General features: G+C 43.1%; 1 protein-coding gene across 1 annotated transcript in view; it reads right to left on the bottom strand.

The window, feature by feature from the left end:
* MYRFL (myelin regulatory factor like) overlaps nt 1-18019 on the bottom strand; it is an 874676-nt gene that overhangs the window by 280793 nt on the left and 575864 nt on the right. Inside the window, exon 13 of the mRNA XM_078673905.1 lies at nt 3772-3881. Within this exon, the coding sequence (XP_078530031.1) occupies nt 3772-3881 (110 nt within the window). The remainder of the gene's footprint in view (nt 1-3771; nt 3882-18019) is intronic.

Raw genomic sequence — 18019 nt, 5'->3', positions numbered from 1 at the left:
AGTTGGTATTTTGTACTTTTAGGCACTTGTTTTACTTACAACTTTACAGTGGCCTATCTCTAATTCTACTAATTGGATCTTTGTCATTTTGGTGTTAAATAGTTTATTAAAATCAACTCTAATTTTCTAAACTGGTGTGGGATTTTTCTTGTGTTTTCACTGGATTACTTTTTGAAGTGTTACGTAAATACTTTTCACATTGTTTCTAAGTTAAGCCTAACTGATTTGTGCCAAGGTACCAGAGGCTTCAGCACAAGTTAATTTAGGGTTTGCTTGTGACTTCACCCTACTAGAAATGTTGGCTGCTACCTAAGGAGGGTTTCACCCCCTCAACGAGTAATCACATTTCCTACAGTATACTATAATGAATTTGAAATGCTGTCGTCAGACAAGTTATAAACCAATGCAAGTGCAGCCATATTTCGCCAACCCTTCTTGCCCTGCACTGAATATCAGTTCCAAGGCTAATGCCCTTCAAGGCACTCTACATGGTTCACTGGCAATTCATGAGACTGGGCCAATCTTCCTTCTTTCAAAACTCAGATATACTGCCAAAGGAGGAACCTAAGGATTCAGAATAGACCTCTTTGATTATCCACTCATTCAAGCATTCTGCAGTTGTAGGTGGTCTTTCTTTGAACCAACAACAAAGAGATGGAATATTCCAAAGGCACGAATAAAGATAATCAGCAGCCATATAGCAGGTTGCGTCCCATTTGTATTTGTTACTATTTATCATTTATAAAACGTATTTTCTGTAATAAATGCTGTCCGGCTGGACAAAGAACATATTGTCTATTTAGCATATGTTTATAAGTTGTTCCTCTACTTGACATAGCCTAGGGTCCATTGTCTTTAGCAACAAATTGTCTCACCCAAGGTCCCTAGTAATATTACCTTTGGGTTCCCTTGTTCCTTCAAATAGTATATAGAATTTCAATGGCATTAAAGACTTTGCTGTTCTATAAAACATGATGCATTAGTCATAGATACAAGATGTACTGGAATCCATGCAAACTGAGAAACTATCACTCGTCTTTTTTTCGTTTGCATGCGCACATAATTACTACTACAAACAAGCTCCTGTGACATTATTCGATCACACCTCGAAGAATGGCATGAAGCACACTACTCCCAGGCTATACCATAAACCAGCACAATACCAGACATGCATCACACACAAAGTAACTACTTACTCGACCACCCACATGTAGCCTTGTGGCCTCGTTATGGGTAGGGAAGCCCTGTAGACATGCTAATACGATAAAATGACGGCATTGCCGTTTAAGTAAATCGACTGCAAGGGAAAACCTTGCAGGCATTATTACTGGGTGAGCTTACTAGCAAAACTTGGAACTTGAACGTTTGTTGGTAGTTTCCAGCCACAAACACACTCACAGGTTTACTCCTATCAATGGCAGGCATGAAGGTGTGCTGGTAATCAGGAGAAAGCAAGCCACTAAAAGTTATGGATATTTAGAGAAAGAAGTTTCTAAAAGGGAAAAAAATAGTTCTTAAATTTAAATTCATTTTGCGCCATTTTTTATAAAGTGGAAATGTCTACTTTCTACATTTCTGTATGTTGAAATATTTGTCGAGTGATAGACAGTCATAGATTCCCACGAGCACTCCTTAAATGTGTTCTGATTTTCAAAATAGTCAGAGTGAGAATTCGGGACTGTCTGGACATGGTCTTCGGCTGGTTCCAGCAGAATAGTCTGAAGGCCAACTCCAGTAAGTCGGAGGTTTTATTCTTCGGCTGTGTCATCGATCCCGAGTGGCGGCAGTGGTGGCCGGCTGCCATGTGCCCTCCAGCACAATCTTCCTTGGTGGCCAAGAACCTTGGTGTTAAGCTTGATAACAAGCTCTCTTTGAGAGCGCACGTTCTTGGTCTGTTTTGGCATTTTGAAAATGCTCCGCAAGTTTCTCCCTTTACTATCTGAGGAGCACAGACGGATCACGGTGCAGGCGCTTATCGGATCTAGGCTAGATTATGCCAATGCCCTTTTTTTAGGCCTTCCGGATGACTTGGTTCAGCGTCTGCAGGTGGCTCAGAACTCTGCAGCCCGCGCGATCTTTGGCTTGCATAGATGAGCACGGGCCTCTGGGCTGCTGCAGATGCTACATTGGCTGCCGATCCGGAAGCGGATTATGTTTAAATCCCTGACGTTGGTGCACAAAGCCCTGTTTGGTTCAGGCGCAGGATATCTGCAGAAGAGATTGGCTTTCTATCGCCCCGCTCGCTCACTGCGTTCGGAATCCCTTTTTACTGTTATAGTTCCACGCGTGAGGAAGGCCCGCATTGGGGGGCGCTCTTTTAGCCTCAAGGCCTCCCAGCCTGTGGAACTCGCTCCCATTGGTACTCCGCAGTACTCCCAATTTGCTTCAATTCAGGAAGAATTTGAAGACTTGGCTTTTAAATCTCTCTGTTTAGGTGGGTTTCTCTTTTTTTTCTTTTGGGGTTCTGTTTTTCTTGTTATGTTATTATACACTGTAGCTGCCTGTGGAAAGCGCCGGGATACTCTTTTGGAGTAGCCGAGCGCTATATAAACGCTTTTTAACATAACATAACATAACATAACAAATGTGCTCCACACTTATGCGTAAACCAGCAACAAATGTGTAAATCTGAACTAGTAACACATACTAAACTTGAATATTCTGCGTGTCTCTCTTGCAGAGGTTCCCACTGAAGCATGAGTCAGACAGGTCTCTTTGGAAAGAGTGTGAAAACATAACTGAGAAACCCAAATACAAATAGGCATCGATCTAATAATTGCCCTCCACCCCCCCTCCAACACCCCCCCACTCGTCTTCCATGCTGCTTCTAGTAATGCATTTTAGGAATTTGAGTACACAGATGAATTAGCGCAAATAATCTTCACTATTATGATGTGAGGACATACATATATATTTTTATACATGGAAGTGTAAAAGTCCATATATGATGATAACTGATATCAGCATAAAATGAAAATAAATGTGTGTACCGTAAACAAAAATTGCCTCAAAGGATTTTACAATAATGTTATACTCTCACACGAACTTGTTTTGACAAGTTTCTTTTCCATACTCCTTTATTCAAAATGTTTCAAGCGTGTTAAAGTCTAGTTTAAAATTTTCATTTGTATTTTAAAAAACTTAAAACACTACACCCATATATCAGCCCCATCTCTATTATTACGGCTTCCCTGCTGCGCCCAAGCCCTTACTCACATTCCTTACTGCCCGCTCCTGGTCAGCCCTTCCCATCAGCCCCTGCAGGTCCCGCACTCGCCATGGCACCCGCACAGCTGCTGCCTGCACAACCTGGTTAAAATGAGAATTTTAAACTGGACTCCGTGTGAGAGTATACAATTATTGCAACCCCCTCTGGGACTACTTGAATCTAACTAAGCACCTCAGGGGCAGGTGCTGGAGGTAAAGGCGCAGGGCATTATTTCCTGATTTCCCCTATTCCAGTGGCAATTTATATAAACACTGCCAGCAAGACATAAATAATGGTGTTACTGCCCAGTGGAAATGTTTCCTCTCTGGGAGAACACATAAAGGTGGACAACCTGCTGCGGACTGCTGGGAAGAGCACTCATGTCACATTTCCCCGGCCCGACGCCCTTCTATGCTGGAGACCCTTCTATGCTGGAGACTGTATAGATTGCCTGAGGTAGCATAGTGTCAGAGAAGGAAGAATTGTGCAATCAAATGAATATCTACAAACATTAAATTGTAATCACATGAATATTCACAATTATGAAGCTGCATGCAAAATACCTTATCAACCATGAGGAAGTTTTCAATTGTTTCACCATTTCCACAGACAAGATCTCCAGTATCTCGCACGGCTTGAGGCAACAGTTTCTTCACTTCTTGTGCTATTATGCCTGTTTTCAATTAAATACAAGCTAGTGTTATTACATTTCCATACTATTTGTACTGTCACTGTTTTTACAGTGAGTAAGGAATGGCCAGTGATTCTACGAGCTGGGCGAACAATTGTGGAACTTTCAGGTGGTTGTATATCAAAGATTTAATGTCAATAATATCAAGCTGCGCATATTATCAACTCAAGAATATTTACTACCGGGTTGATAGAGAAGCAATGCCACGTAACAGTTATGAAGCCATATTGTACAATTGAAAGATGAAAAAGGCACTGCCCTTCCATACGCCCACAGTGGTATGGTGTTGGTCAGAAGCTGAGACCCATTTGGGAAGCCGAGATGAACTGACAGCTAAGACCCCCCCTCTGGCGTAGTGATAGACTGAGGGACTTCTCTAAATGGGCAAGAATCGGCATTGAGCATTTGGGAAATGTGTGGCACAGTGTGGCCCTTCTTCAGTACTGCCCTTCTTCCCTTTGAGTCACTAAAGCAAGAATTCAATCTAGCAACGTCCCAGATACTGCAATACTGTAGACTGGGCCATGCGCTCTGTGTACATATTCAAGATGGAAGTAACATCCCTGACTACTCCCCCCTGGAAGAGCAGGTGTTGGTAGACCCAATTCTCTGTGATCTATAAAAAATTGCTTCACCCCCTTGGTCCCCTGAAGGCGAAATGGACAGATGACATAGGGGACATCACAGATGAGGCATGGGTGGATGCCCTTCAAGGTCCCAGGACAATAGCGATCCGTTCCTGATTCAGATTAGTACAACTCAAGATTCTGCACAGGGCATACTACTCACGCAGTCTAATATTCAAAAGGGGAAAGGCGAGAGACCCGTTGTGTTTGAGGGACTGTGGCCAGGCGGGTTAATTTTTTCACATCCTCTGGGAATGTCCACGGATCCGTGCATACTGGGAGGCGGTAACTGCCACGTCACGGGTGCTCTTGGTGGAGGTCCCGCTATAGGGGAAGGGGTTGTTGCTGATGATCCAAGGGGAGGAGGATTGGCCCAGGCATATGAGAATATGGTTGACGCTTGCGGCGGGGTATCCAAAAGGAACATTGCCCGGGGGTTGGGGATCAAGGAATGGGCCATCGGTAGCTGATTGGAAGAGGGACCTTGATTGGTGCCAATAGACAGAGGAAGTGATATATTGCAGCGTGGGCTATAGTCAAAAGTGGGCAAAAATATGGAGCCGTTGGCAGACATACAGGGCACTGAATCTAGAATAAGGAAAACCGCATGAAAAGTATTGCCTGTTATCATTTTTATACCGAAGTACAGATAATAAATGTGTGGGCCATTCGCTACCCAATCTCGGAATTGCAAATGATTCACCTGACTACACTGTAATGTTGAAAATTGGTTGAGCACTGATAACATTATGTGATTACCTCTGTAACTGTTACCAACTGTTTACTCTACTGATGTGGGATGAGCAGATGTAATAAATAAAAGAGTTTAAAAAAAAAGAATATTTACTACCAAAATATTGTCACGGTAAGCATATACAGTAAAATAAAAATACAATATTCTCAATGCTACATGTGCTCACTGTAGTGATATGTTTCAGTCTATTTAATGGTGTTCATATAAATACAGGTTGATATTAAAAACTCAATATTTTAGTAGCAGACTCTTACCGCCAGGGTAACATTTCTATTCTTACAATGAAAGAATTAGCCCTCCAATACTCTGCAGGTTGTCATTATAATTATAAATTGTACTTATAAATCCCTTGCTGCCCCAATGAGGTGAGTAGAACGCTAGGCCCGAGGTAACAGGCTAGTATATTTGTATGATGTATGTTTTTTTGTTTTCTTTGAATTAGTTGTGGTAAGTGTGTTAGCGTAGTACTCATTGAGATCTCATGCATGCATTGTATTGTTTTAAAAAGGATGAATTATTAGAAGTGGATTAAAAATGATAAGATGTGAGCTGTGTTTGGGAGTGGTAGACTTGATGTGCGCCTGTCAGGCAGATGACTTGGAAAATAGTCAAAGAGTTTTAGAATGAATCAAAGATTTGAGGTATGGGCAGAGGTTGAAATAGATTTATTTTTAATTTGTATTTCCTTCCACAAGCAATAATTAATATATAAATATACAGAAACACACAAATCTAAATATATAGCGATATATGTACATACAGACATAAACACATTATAATAAAGCAATGTTATGTATGAGGCACACATCCTACTATATAAACACTCATATGTATATATTTGAATTAAACTATGCATGCTGTTAATAAATTATTACTTACACATCTCTTCGCTGTAATCATATTTTCATACTGTGATATATATGTATTGTCATAGACAAAAACACAAACCCCTAAGTAGAGTCATCAACGTATACGTTATCTGTATAAAAAGCCATTGATATAAATGTTAAGTAAAAACATATATTTACTGAATTTAACTTTTTCATATTTTTTTTAATAAACATAAAGTAATATATGCAAGTGTACAGACAAACCCACAAATATATAATCATTCTCCTGGACTTTTTTGTTGCAGTAAAGCATTATTATTTGGTCACGGTTGTACTGCTCACTTATCCAACCAAACTCACATGTTATTGCAAAATGACCAGGCACCCCCTGCAAATAGCAGAGGGGCGCCATTAGTTGCTCCACGAGCAGGAGCCAGGGTGGAGAGTCCTTCCTCTGCTTCACCACAAAGAGGATCTTGGTGACGTCATCGGGAGGCGACTGGGACTGGAGCCTTTAAAACATTGAGAGGCAATGGTTTGGCATCTTTTTCCCTCCACTGTGCTCCAGCATCCAGAGTTCAGGAGCAGATACCCACCCACCCACTCCTGCAAGGCGGAATTCGAAATTGCTAGCAGCAGAAAAAGGGTGGTTACCCGAAAAAAGTTGGACTGATTTTCTGTGAGGACCCTGTGGAAGGGTGTTGATTGGTGTGGGCACTGGGCTGGTAGTAGGGGGACTGACCTGCTAGTGGTCCAGGACCTTCCAGCTCTACCCAGGGATGCCTAGAGTTGAATCTTTTGGTCAATTTGCCTGGGAAAGGATACCCCGGCAGGGACGGAGCACTAGTTGGTGCCTGTGTTGGCATGGAACTGTGGGTATTAACCATTCCTCTTTAAGACAGAGTGGAAGTTGCCACTAAGGTTTGTTTGCCAATAATCCCCGCAATGACCATGGTTGAGGGCAGGGGAGATGGATACATTTTAATTTTAATTTTATTTTAGTAGTTTTGTATAGCGCTAGCTGGACCAAAGGCTATCAGAGCGCTTCACAGCATATACAATAATGAACAGACATGTGATACAGGAGAGTGGGGGAACATGGGGTTTAGGGCAGGCGAGGGACTGGCATATGGCCGCAGGGTAGACGAGCAGAGGGTAGGATCTGATATTCATCCATACATAATCAGTAATCGAAAAGTTTATACACAGAAGGATTTCTTGAACTGCGTCAGAAGGTAGGATCAGATAATCTGATAATCAAAAAGTTTATACACAAAAGGATTTCTTGAACTGCGTCAGAAGGTAGGATTTGATAATCAACCATACATAATCGGCAATCAAAATGTTTATACCCTGAAGGATTTTTTGAGCTGCGACCATGTTGTCATCTCGAGTATTAGTAAAGATGGAGTGTCGGTTGGGGGACTATCCAGGGTCTGTCAGTACCCTCGAGAGGGGTCGAGGAAGAGGGCTTTGAGTAGGCTCTTGAATTTTGGAAACAAGGGGATTGTTCTGATGGGGGTGGTATGGAGTTCCAGATTTTAGGTGCGTTTCCAGCAAACAATTTGGCTGTGGTTCTGTGCTTGTGAATTTTTGGCGGGATGAGCAGTAGAGAGCTGATGCTCCTGAGGTTTCTGGACTGGCCTGCCCTTTTGAGTTTGGCAGCCAGATATTATGGTTTACCTATATGCAGGGATTTGTGCATGATACAGGCTGTTCTAAAGCTAGCTCACAACTCCACTGAGAGCCATCTGAGTTCTCTGAGGGCTGGAGAGATGTGCTTGAATTTCTTTGTTCCGGTGACCATTCTTGCTGCTGCGTTGAGTGTACTTTTCAAGGGGGCAAGGTTGGTTTTTGCTGTCCCCATCACGGTAGCGATCCCGTAGTCTATTCTGGAGAGGACCAATGCTTGGGTGGCTTGTTGGAGGTCCTTGGGTGGGAGGAAGGGTTTTATTTTGTATAGTAATTTTAGGTTGAGAAAGGCACTTTATGCGAATCTTGCGATGTGTTTCTTCATGTCCAGTTTTGGGTCTAGGGTGATCCCTAGAGATTTCACCAAGTCTGCCAAGGAGAGGTTACCATTGAGGGCATCAATGGCTTTGAGCCATTCTTCGATTTGTGGGTTTTCATCCTTGTTGGAAATGAGTAGTATTTCTGTTTTTTCTTGGTTCAGTTTCAAGTGATTGGTTGTGAGCCAGTGTTGGACCTCCTTGAGCGTGTTGTTTAGTCTCTGGATCTCATCAATTGAGGTGGTTTCCAGATAGAGCTGGTTGTCGTCAGCATATAGATAAAAGGGGATGTTGGATTTTCTGAGTAGAGAAGTGAGGGGTTCAATGTATATGTTGAAGAGCTGGGGGAGAGTACAGACCCTTGTGGAACACCTCTGATGACAGGGTGGAGGTCGGATTCGAAGTTTTTGATTTTTATTCTTTGTGATCGGTTGTGAAGAAAGGAGGAGAACCAGTGAAGGACCGTTTCTTGTAGACCAGCCCTTTCTTGAAGAACTCTTAAGAGCAGATTGTTGTTTACTGTATCGAATGCAGCCGATAAGTCTAGGAGGATGAGAAGGCAGCATTGATCCGAGTCGAGTGACTTGAGTAGGTCGTCTATGAGATTGAGGATTGCTGTTTCAGTGTGCTGGATCCCTTTCTGAAGCCCGATTGGTGGGGATCTAGTAGTTTGATGTTTTCTAGGTGTTGGGTTAGATGTGGGAGTACACATCTTTCCATGATTTTGGACAAAAAAGGAAGGTTCGAGACAGGTCTGAAATTGTTCAGATCTTCAGTGTCTAGCCCTGGTTTCTTTAATAGTGGGGTGACTTGCCCTACCTTGAGGCAGTCTGGTACGATTCCAGAGCTCAATGAGCTGTTGATGATCTTGCACCATATTGGCGATAGGATTAGCATCAGGTCTTTGGCCAGGTGAGGCGGTAGCTGGTCCAGGGTGTGAATTGAGGGCTTTGCATTGGAGATTAGAATGACTATCTCTGCTTCCTGTATGGGAATGAATGAGGATCACTGTTTTGGAGATTTCACGGAAGCGTTAACAAGGGTTTGGGAAATTTTTATCTCACTGAAGGAGATGGGATTTAAGCCAAGTGCGAGGTTGATCTTGGCAACTTTATCGTTTAAAAAGGTTGCGTAGCTGTCGCATCGAGATTTGGATGCCTGAGTTGAGGGAGGAATGGGTTTGGAGGTTTGATTCCTTGTGATATTGAAAAGTTCTTTGGGTTGTTTTTTTGCGTTATCTAATGCCGAGCAGAAGAAAGCTGACTTTTTGTTTTAATGTGATTTTTGTACATCCTGCGTGCTGCTTGGAGTTGATCATGGTGGAGGGCTGAGGGATTATTCCTCCAGGTTCTTTCTGCGGCTCTAAGTTGTCTTGTATCATCGTTGATGTCAGTGGTGAACCATGTACTAGAGGGGAGGTTCCTAGATTTCTTTAGTTTCAAGGGAGCAATTAGATCCAGGGTAAGCGCCATATTGGCGTTGTAAAGAGAAGTGAGATTGTTGGTTGAGAGGTGGTCAGTGGAGATGGGTAGCAGCAAGCTGATTCTTTCTTCTAGGTCCACTCGTGGTATTTGGGCTGTGTTTCTGACCCGTTTTGGGGGGTCTAGCTTGGGAATTGGATTAGTCAAGATCGACTGGTTGATGTGAAAGAGGACTATGTGATGGTCGGACCAGTCAACAGGGAGGATGTGGTCGATGGAGATAGCCTTGCTTTCGGCTATAATAGCGTCAAGGATAGCTCCTCTGTGATGAGTTTCTTCTGAGCAGTGTTGGATCAGATTGTTAGCTAGAAGTAGGTTATTTAAGGTTTGAATGAGCGGGTTCTTTGTTTCGTTCCACCTTAGATTGAGGTCACCCAGAATGATCTTGTTAGAGTTGCCTAGTGCGCAATGGGCAATCAAATCGGAAAGGTGAACCCCGAATTCTGAAGTGTTGCCTGGGGGTGGTATAGAAGATGGCAGAGTGTGGGTCTGGTATCCTGAGTTTTGATGTTGACAGAGAGGCATTCAAAGGAGCTGTAAACACAAGAGCAAATTTCCGTGATGGAGATGTTGTTCTTGTGGATGATTGCTATGCCCTCGCCTCTTTTCACTTGCCTGTCTTTGTGGATCATTGTGAATCCAGGAGGTACTAGCATATCCATATTAGGGTAGGAGAGGTTGTTGAGCCAGGTTTCTGTTATGAATGCTATGTCTATGTCATGGGAGAGTATGGTTTCCGCTAGTTCTGATGTATGTTTAGAGGCTGATCTGCAGTTTATAAGCATGCAGTTGATGGGGGGTTGTTCTATGAATTCGTTCAGTTGGACTTTTGGAAGGAGGCCAAGATGGGAAGGAGGTCTGGGGGCTCTCGAAGGGGGTGTTTGCTTCTGAATCCTGTGATTACTTGGACAGTGGATTTAGGGGAGGAATTCAACAGAGAGTCGTAGGGTGCCGCTGTGTGTAAAATTCCCTGCGGGGAAAGTGAGGTGGTAGCTCTTCTAGGTCGTTCCAAGGAGCTGCTCTTCCCTTTACTGGGGGACCCGGGTTTAGGTCCTGGGGGGGACGTGAGGCTCAGTGGGGGGTGTTACCTTACCTAGGCTGGGTTGGATGAGACTAACTAGCTCTAAGGGTGGCTGGGAGGACTTTCGGGTCAGGGAAAGGATGAATAGAGTTTCATTCAAGCCTCAAATCAGGATTTCCAACTGTGTTTCTAGTAAGGAGAGGCATTGCGTCATGTCTATGGAGGGAGGATGGGTGTCTGTAGCAAGATTGTTCTTGGGTGAGGGAGGAGGGACCAGAGGGTATGGAAGGGTGTCAGGGGTCACATTTTCCTTGACGAAGGGGGATGGGTCCCTGACTTGATGGTAGTTTGAGGAGGGAAGAGCGTCCTGATTGAGATGATTCTTGTGGAAGGGGCTGCCTGGGTAGTTTTTAGTGGGGTTCAAGGGTGTAGGGAATGATGCCTCATGGCAGGAAACGGGTCCCGAGTGACGAGGGGATGGAGGGCTGTGAGTGGGCTGAGCTGGAAGGTGATGTTCCCACCTGGGAGTTAAGAGAGGAGGGCAGGAGGGGCATGGATGGACGGGCTGTCTGATAGCCGGTAATGCTCCCTAATGGCAGGTGACGGATCCCGAGTGACGCGGGGACGGAGGGCTGTGATAAGGCTGAGCTGGAGGGTGATGTTCCATCCTGGGAGTTAAGAGAGGAGGTGAAGAGGGGCCTGGGTGAACGTGTTGCCTGATTGTCGGGGGGTAAGTGGTGAAAGGAAGGATAGAGTTACGATGGGGGCCTCAGGGTGACGGCTGTCTGATAGTTGGGGAGTGGGTGGAGAAAGGAGGGATGAAGTTGCAGTGGGGGCCTCGGGTTGATGGCGAGGGGGATATCAGGGCAGCTAAGAGATGGGTCCGTAGCCTCTCCTGTCGTGGGTGTCTCTCTGAGTGGGAGGCTGGGGTAGATCCAAATCTTGAGGTGATCACAGGGCTTTTTTTAGAGAGGGGAAGAGAGAATCAAAGCTCCCAAGATGCACGTTTTTGGCCTGTATTAGGACTGTGCTGTTTGTGAAGATGGTTGTGTAGATATATCTGCTCTTCAACTGGAGATTCGGGAGGGAGGTCGTTAATTTGCGTCTGAGGGTGGTGGTGGTGGTTTTGGAGATGTTGAGATGTGTGTTGAGAGTCGAGTGCCAGAAGTCAGGTCTGTCCGTGTGAAAGATGAGGTCCATTTTGATCTGCCCTCTGGAGAGGCAGTGATAGGTGTCTGCGAATAGACTCTCTGGATGTTGTCTGAGAAGTCTATGTTTGAAGAGTTTCTTCGCTTTGCTGGGGAGTTTGAGGGGGAAAACGATTGCAAAGGAATTCGGACCATGGGGAATCAGGGGGTTTGGAGTTAGCAGGGTGGCAGCAGGACGCGAGCTCGGTGGCATTTTTCTGTATTGTGAGGGAGTCAGGTATTCTCCAGAGGGTGATGGGGCGGGATGTTGTTGAGACGTGGGAGTGAATTCTAGGCAGGTGGGGGGGTGTGAGGAGGGGAGTTGCTTCTCGAGGGGGGAAGTGGGATTGTCTCTCGTGGGGGTTGTCTCACGTGGGTGAGGGGCCTTCTGGCACAGTGCATTCTGAAGTGTTGCACTCTAATGGAAAGCGGCGACAGTTATTGTGTTGCTTGTAATTATTGCTTGTACATTCTTTGTTTCTTTCTGTTTAGCGGATATTATGCACTGCATTCTCATATCCATAATGTCTGCTTAACTATGGTTGTCTTTCTCACTGATGCTGGGTGACTAAAGGTAAAGGGCTACACCTTGGCTAAACCATAATCAATCAAAGTTGTCGCTCTCCTTGGGAGTCTTCTCAGTGGGGTGGAGACTTACACATTGTGAGCGCACTAATAAGTAGGCCGATACGTAAGTCCCGATGGGCTCATTCAACAGTCTCAGCAAAGGTATCATATTCCTCTGGTGGAATTCTTGTGGCGGTGTAGTAAGTGGTAGATAAGGAAATATTTCATGTACTTCTGTGCCAATCAAGTTAAATTAAAGCTATGTTTCCTGTAAGCAATTAAATTATCTCCATCTATAGCTATAATATGATAGTTAGACAGACCCAGCAATTAAGATCATTTCCAGTCATCTACTTCCTGTAGCAAAGCTGGAGGACGATTTACACAATTCTGAACATGTTGAACAGACGGAAACATGCACTGTAGGAATCATCGCATGCGCTCACTAAGGAGCAATGGATGAATGCAGCAACGTTTTCTCTATCTTCTCAGGCTTCTGACAGGTACTTGCCTCACTACTATTTAGTTACGTTCAGAATTCTGTAGGAATTCCTTGGGGGACATGTCCTGATGTTCCAAAACCAAAACTGCAATAAAAAATATAATTTATTTTTCACTGATGACACACTGATCCTATCAGGGATGCACAATGAAATGCTTAGGTTGCTAGATAAATTCAAGAGGTATTGTGGAAATAAGGACCTCCAAGACAAAGATCATGGCCATGTCACTCTCGCCTCCCTGTAAGAGGAGTCCTGAGAGCATATCAACACATGATTACTTGAGTATACGCTTTAACTACAAAGTGAGCTGTTTGAACCGGATGGACCAGGCATCAGCAATCCTTCAAAGCACAACAAGTGCCACGCTGCATCTAAGAGATAAGCTTGGCAGCCAGTCCCTAAGTGTTATATTGTAAATATACAGGCTGAAAGGAGTTGCATCTGCAACCTGGGGTTACGGCAATGCGAAATAACTTCAAATAATAGAGAAAAATGTTCTAAGGGTGTTGTTAAAACTGGGTTCTGGAACACCACTTGTTCCTCGGTTAGGCACAAGACATATGACAGACGTCACTGCTGAATACCAAGTAATATACTGGGTACAACTGAATAGGAGCCAATATTCGGCAATTTATTAAACATCTATAATCGAAGTCTGCCAGGATGCTAAGCTCCCCAGTAATGCATGGGCACTTCACATTAGAAGAACATTAACATGTCTTGGGTATAATAACCTATGGCTCGTCAACTCAAGTTACACAACTACTACTGTAGTCAAAATCTCCCTCTTGACAGTCAGGAACCGCTGCGTAAAACTTCTTTTAAGGTCAGAGACTTAGCTCGACTATATTTTACCTGACAAAAACTTAAGGTGCAACCATGTATTCCTGAGAACTTAGGGCCATATGTATCAAAAAAAGAGGTTTGCGATTCTCAAATTGCGATTTTTAGCAAATCGCAATTATAGAATTGCAAAATGCAATGTATGTAGGATTTGCTAAAAATTAATAAGGAATACCTTCCCATTCATTCCTATGGGCTAGGAGGCCCATGGGAATGAATGGGAAGACATTCTCAATTAGCGATTACCAATTAGAGAATATCAAATTGAGAATGCAATTTCAAGCTTGTAAGGGTGCCAAAAGGACACCCTGTTGCACCCCTGAAATATGCATGTGTGCCAATTTTGTGCACATACATGCCCTCAGGGCATGTATGTGCGACATATGGCACTTCTAAAAATTGCTTTTTTAAAGAAAATTGCAAATTACCACCAACGTGAAATTGGGGGGTAATTTGCAATTCCATAAGGCCAAATAGCAAATTTCTGGTGCTTCCAGAATTGCATTTAAGGAATCGCAATATGCAATTCCTTAATTGCATTCGCAAAATAGAGAATCGCAATGTTAGATCTGGGGGTCTCTAGTTGACAATTGTATTCACCTTTGTCCAAATAGGGACCCTAACTTCTAAGTCAGGATAAGGGGATTACACTCCTTAATAACACCTGCTCACCCCCTTGGTAGCTTGGCACGAGCAGACAGGCTTATCTCAGAGGCAGTGTGTTAAGTATTTGTGAATATACACAGTAATACAGTGAAAACACTACAGATAGACACAACACAGGTTTTATAAAAATACGTATTCTTTATATAGACCTAACATAAGACTACAAACAACAAAAATCCACAATACTACACTTAAGGTTGCTTTAAAGATGATACAAGTTACTTAATTCAAGTTGTTTATAAATGCGACACAGTTCTCAACAAAGTACCTGGATGCGTAATTACCAGTAAGGAAATTCACAGGGGGAGCTGGAGATTAAGTCTTTTGTCCCCGAGACTTCAGCAGGAGGCAAGCACAGTTCAAGCCCTTGGAGAATATTCTGTAGATGACGAAAGTCCTTAAAAAGTTCCTTCTCCTTTCCTTGGCAATGAAGCAACCACTGCAGGCCAACCCAGCAAACAGCACACTGGCAGAGGGGCAGTAAAACTCCAGCAGCTTCCTTGGTTGTTCTCCTTGGCAAAAGGTTTCTTTTTCCAGAAGTGATCTAATTTCTAGGGATCAGGGTCCCAATATTTATACCCCAAAATCCTTTGTTCTCTGAAGGCAGAGAGGCCTCTGCCTAGTCTAAACCAGTTCCTGAGCACTTTGTTTACATCCCTCCTTCCTTTCACTGTGCAGGGCAGAGACATCGGCCGCCCCACAGGAGGTAGAGCCAGCACAGGGGAGAAAAGGCACAGCTCTGGAGCACTTTGTTGACAAGATTCCTTCTCTCCTTTCACAGTGCAGGGCAGAGACATTAGACAAGCCACAGAAGGTGGAGCCAGCATTGTAGAGGGAAGGCCCAGCCCTATTCAGGTCCCAGGTGTAACTCCTCCCTCAAATCTAGAAGCAGATCTCTCTATTCACCACTGGGCTGCCCCAGCCTGTCTCCTGGAATCCCCCAGCCCTGTCACTCACAAACCCCGACAAGGAATACACAACCTAGCAGAGGCAAGCCTGGACAATTAGGCAAGAAAATACCTACTTTCTAAAAGTGGTATTTTCAAACACAGAATATTAAAAACAACTTTACTAAAAGATGTATTTTATCATTCTGAGTTCAGGCATATTAAATTCGAATTTCTACCATGTTCCCTGAGTCAGTTAGAATTATAAGAATGTAATAATCTAACTGCCCAATCTAGCCTATGGAGCACAGGTAGCCTTGCAATAGTGAAAAACGGAAATGGCTGTAGTTCACTATTAGGACATGCTACACACATCAAAGCATGTCCTACCTTATACTTACAATGCACCCTGCCCTTGGGCCTACCATAGGGGTGTCTGATATGAAGCAACGGGAAGGTTTAGGGACTGGCAAGTGATTGTACTTGCCAAGTCGACCTGGCAGCACTAGACTTCACACAGGCCGTGCAATGGCAGGCCTGAGACACACTTTACAAGCTGCTTCTGTGGGTGGCACAACCAGTGCTGCAAGCCCACCAGCAGCATCTGATTTACAAGCCCTGGGCACACATGGTGCACTGTACTAGGGTCTGACAAGTAAATCAAATAGAGAACAAATTCTTACGGCGCATAATTGGTGCTCCTCAGAGTACTCCCTCGACCCCACTCCATTACGATCTTGGGAGGAAAAGGGTCGAGGATATGGTCAGACTGCGTCCCCTTCTGTATTGGAGGCGCATAAAAACTACTCCTGAGTTGAGCCATTACGCAGCTGCCCTCTTGGATGTTGATAATTCTGATACCTTTCACAAAGTACTTTGGCTTAAAGAAGTGAGGACATTACTTCAAAAGTTGCACCTTGAACACTTATGGTCTGCAGTAGACCCAGACGATTTTCCGTCTAAGATTATGTTGAAAAAATTGTACTGGGACATGATAAACAATGCTGCATTGACCTCTGATCAATCATCTGCCTTGACATCCCAGTTCTTGGAAGTTAAAACAATCCCGAAATTTGAACAGTTTTGGGATTTGATCTCCAAGCCCCTAGATAGGAAACTGTATTTCCAGTTTAGAATTGGCTCTTTACCCTTAAATGCTTTCACAGCCAATTGGTGTCCGGATAATGTAAATACTTGTTTTTACTGTAAAATTCATGTAGAAGATATCCCACATTTTCTATTTGTATGCCCCTTATATGCTGCCCCAAGGAATAGATGGTTGAAGCCTGCTTGCAGAAATTTGGGCACTAGGAAATGTTTGGACGCCTTAAGGATTTTAAGATCAAACTGTGCCCCTAATCTTGCAATTGCAGTGGGTAAATACATGGGGTGGGCATGGATAATACGCACGCGCACTTTAAAACTCCTATGAACTAATGAATTACTAGACCCTGTGATTCAAACTTTGTGCTGTGTCTCTATTTTAAAAATGATTTTTTTTTGTCTTATTCGCCAACAAAGTATAAACTGCTTAGAATTTAATACTTTTTTATTTTAGACTAGTATTTATATTTGTATAGCTTAGGGATATGCTTTTATGACAATGTTGTCGAATAAAGTATTTAAACTTCAACTTGTAAATCAAATAACCCAATCATGGAATAACCAATTAGTACATCAATTTAACATAGGGGGCACTTGCACTGTGGCACTGAATAGCAGTGGCACAGTGCCCAAAGCATATAACCAGCAAAAACATATCAAAACAGAGGAGGCAATCAGTCAAAATGGAAGGGAGACTCACGCCAATGATGCCAGGTCTAACACACAAATTTCGCAATTCTCTATTTTGCAATGGCCTTTTGGGATGAAACATCAGAAAAGGCTTTTTCCCATTCGCAAACAGGAAAAAGACTTGATACATATGGCCCTTAGTTATAAGACTTAAATTAAAACAAGCATTTGCAATGCAATAGGTCTCGCATTAGGAAAGTTTGAGCTAATGGTCTTGTAAATGACAATTTTTTTATTTATGTGTTGGTTTTGAAAATAGTGAAATTAATAGCTTTGTCATCTACAATGCCAATACTTTTAACTTTTGCAAATGTGGCACCTAAAGCATTTGTAATGCAATATGTTTTGTATTTACGTGACTTAGATGTATTGATATTACAAATAACAATGGCTTTTAATTTTTTTAAATAATTATTACTTAAACAAAAGTTATTGTAATTTATAATGGCAATAGCTTAAACTTTTGTAAATAACTTTTGTGAAGATTATGTTCAGTGTATTTTATTGTGACGAAAATCCAAGAACAGAAGTGAAATATTAAATTTTTTTTGTAACATTTGTAATAAAGCTTGAAACATTGAGAGAACATATTTGAACCAGTTGTTGTTGAATGGCGCTGAGTGATGTTGTGGTGGTGACGAGTGATGCTGTGGCGTTCAGTGATGCTGTGGTAGCGCATAGTGATGTTGTGGTGCCCCTGAGTGATGCTGTGGTGCCCCTGAGTGATGCTGTGGTGGTGCGATAGATAGATAGAGTGAAGGTGATAGATCAATAGATAAATAGAGTGAGGGAGATAGATAGATAGACAGAGTGAGGGCGATCGATAGATAGATAGAGTGATGGCGATAGATAGAGTGAGTGCGAAAGATAGACAGATAGAGTGAGGGCGATAGATAGACAGTTAGATAGAGTGAGGGCGATCGATAGATAGATAGATAGATAGATAAATAGA

Source organism: Lissotriton helveticus, chromosome 1_1, assembly GCF_964261635.1.
Source record: "Lissotriton helveticus chromosome 1_1, aLisHel1.1, whole genome shotgun sequence".
Classification (NCBI taxonomy): Eukaryota; Metazoa; Chordata; class Amphibia; order Caudata; family Salamandridae; genus Lissotriton; species Lissotriton helveticus.
Note: the sequence above shows the minus strand (reverse complement) of the source record. Positions and strands in the feature narration are given on the sequence as shown.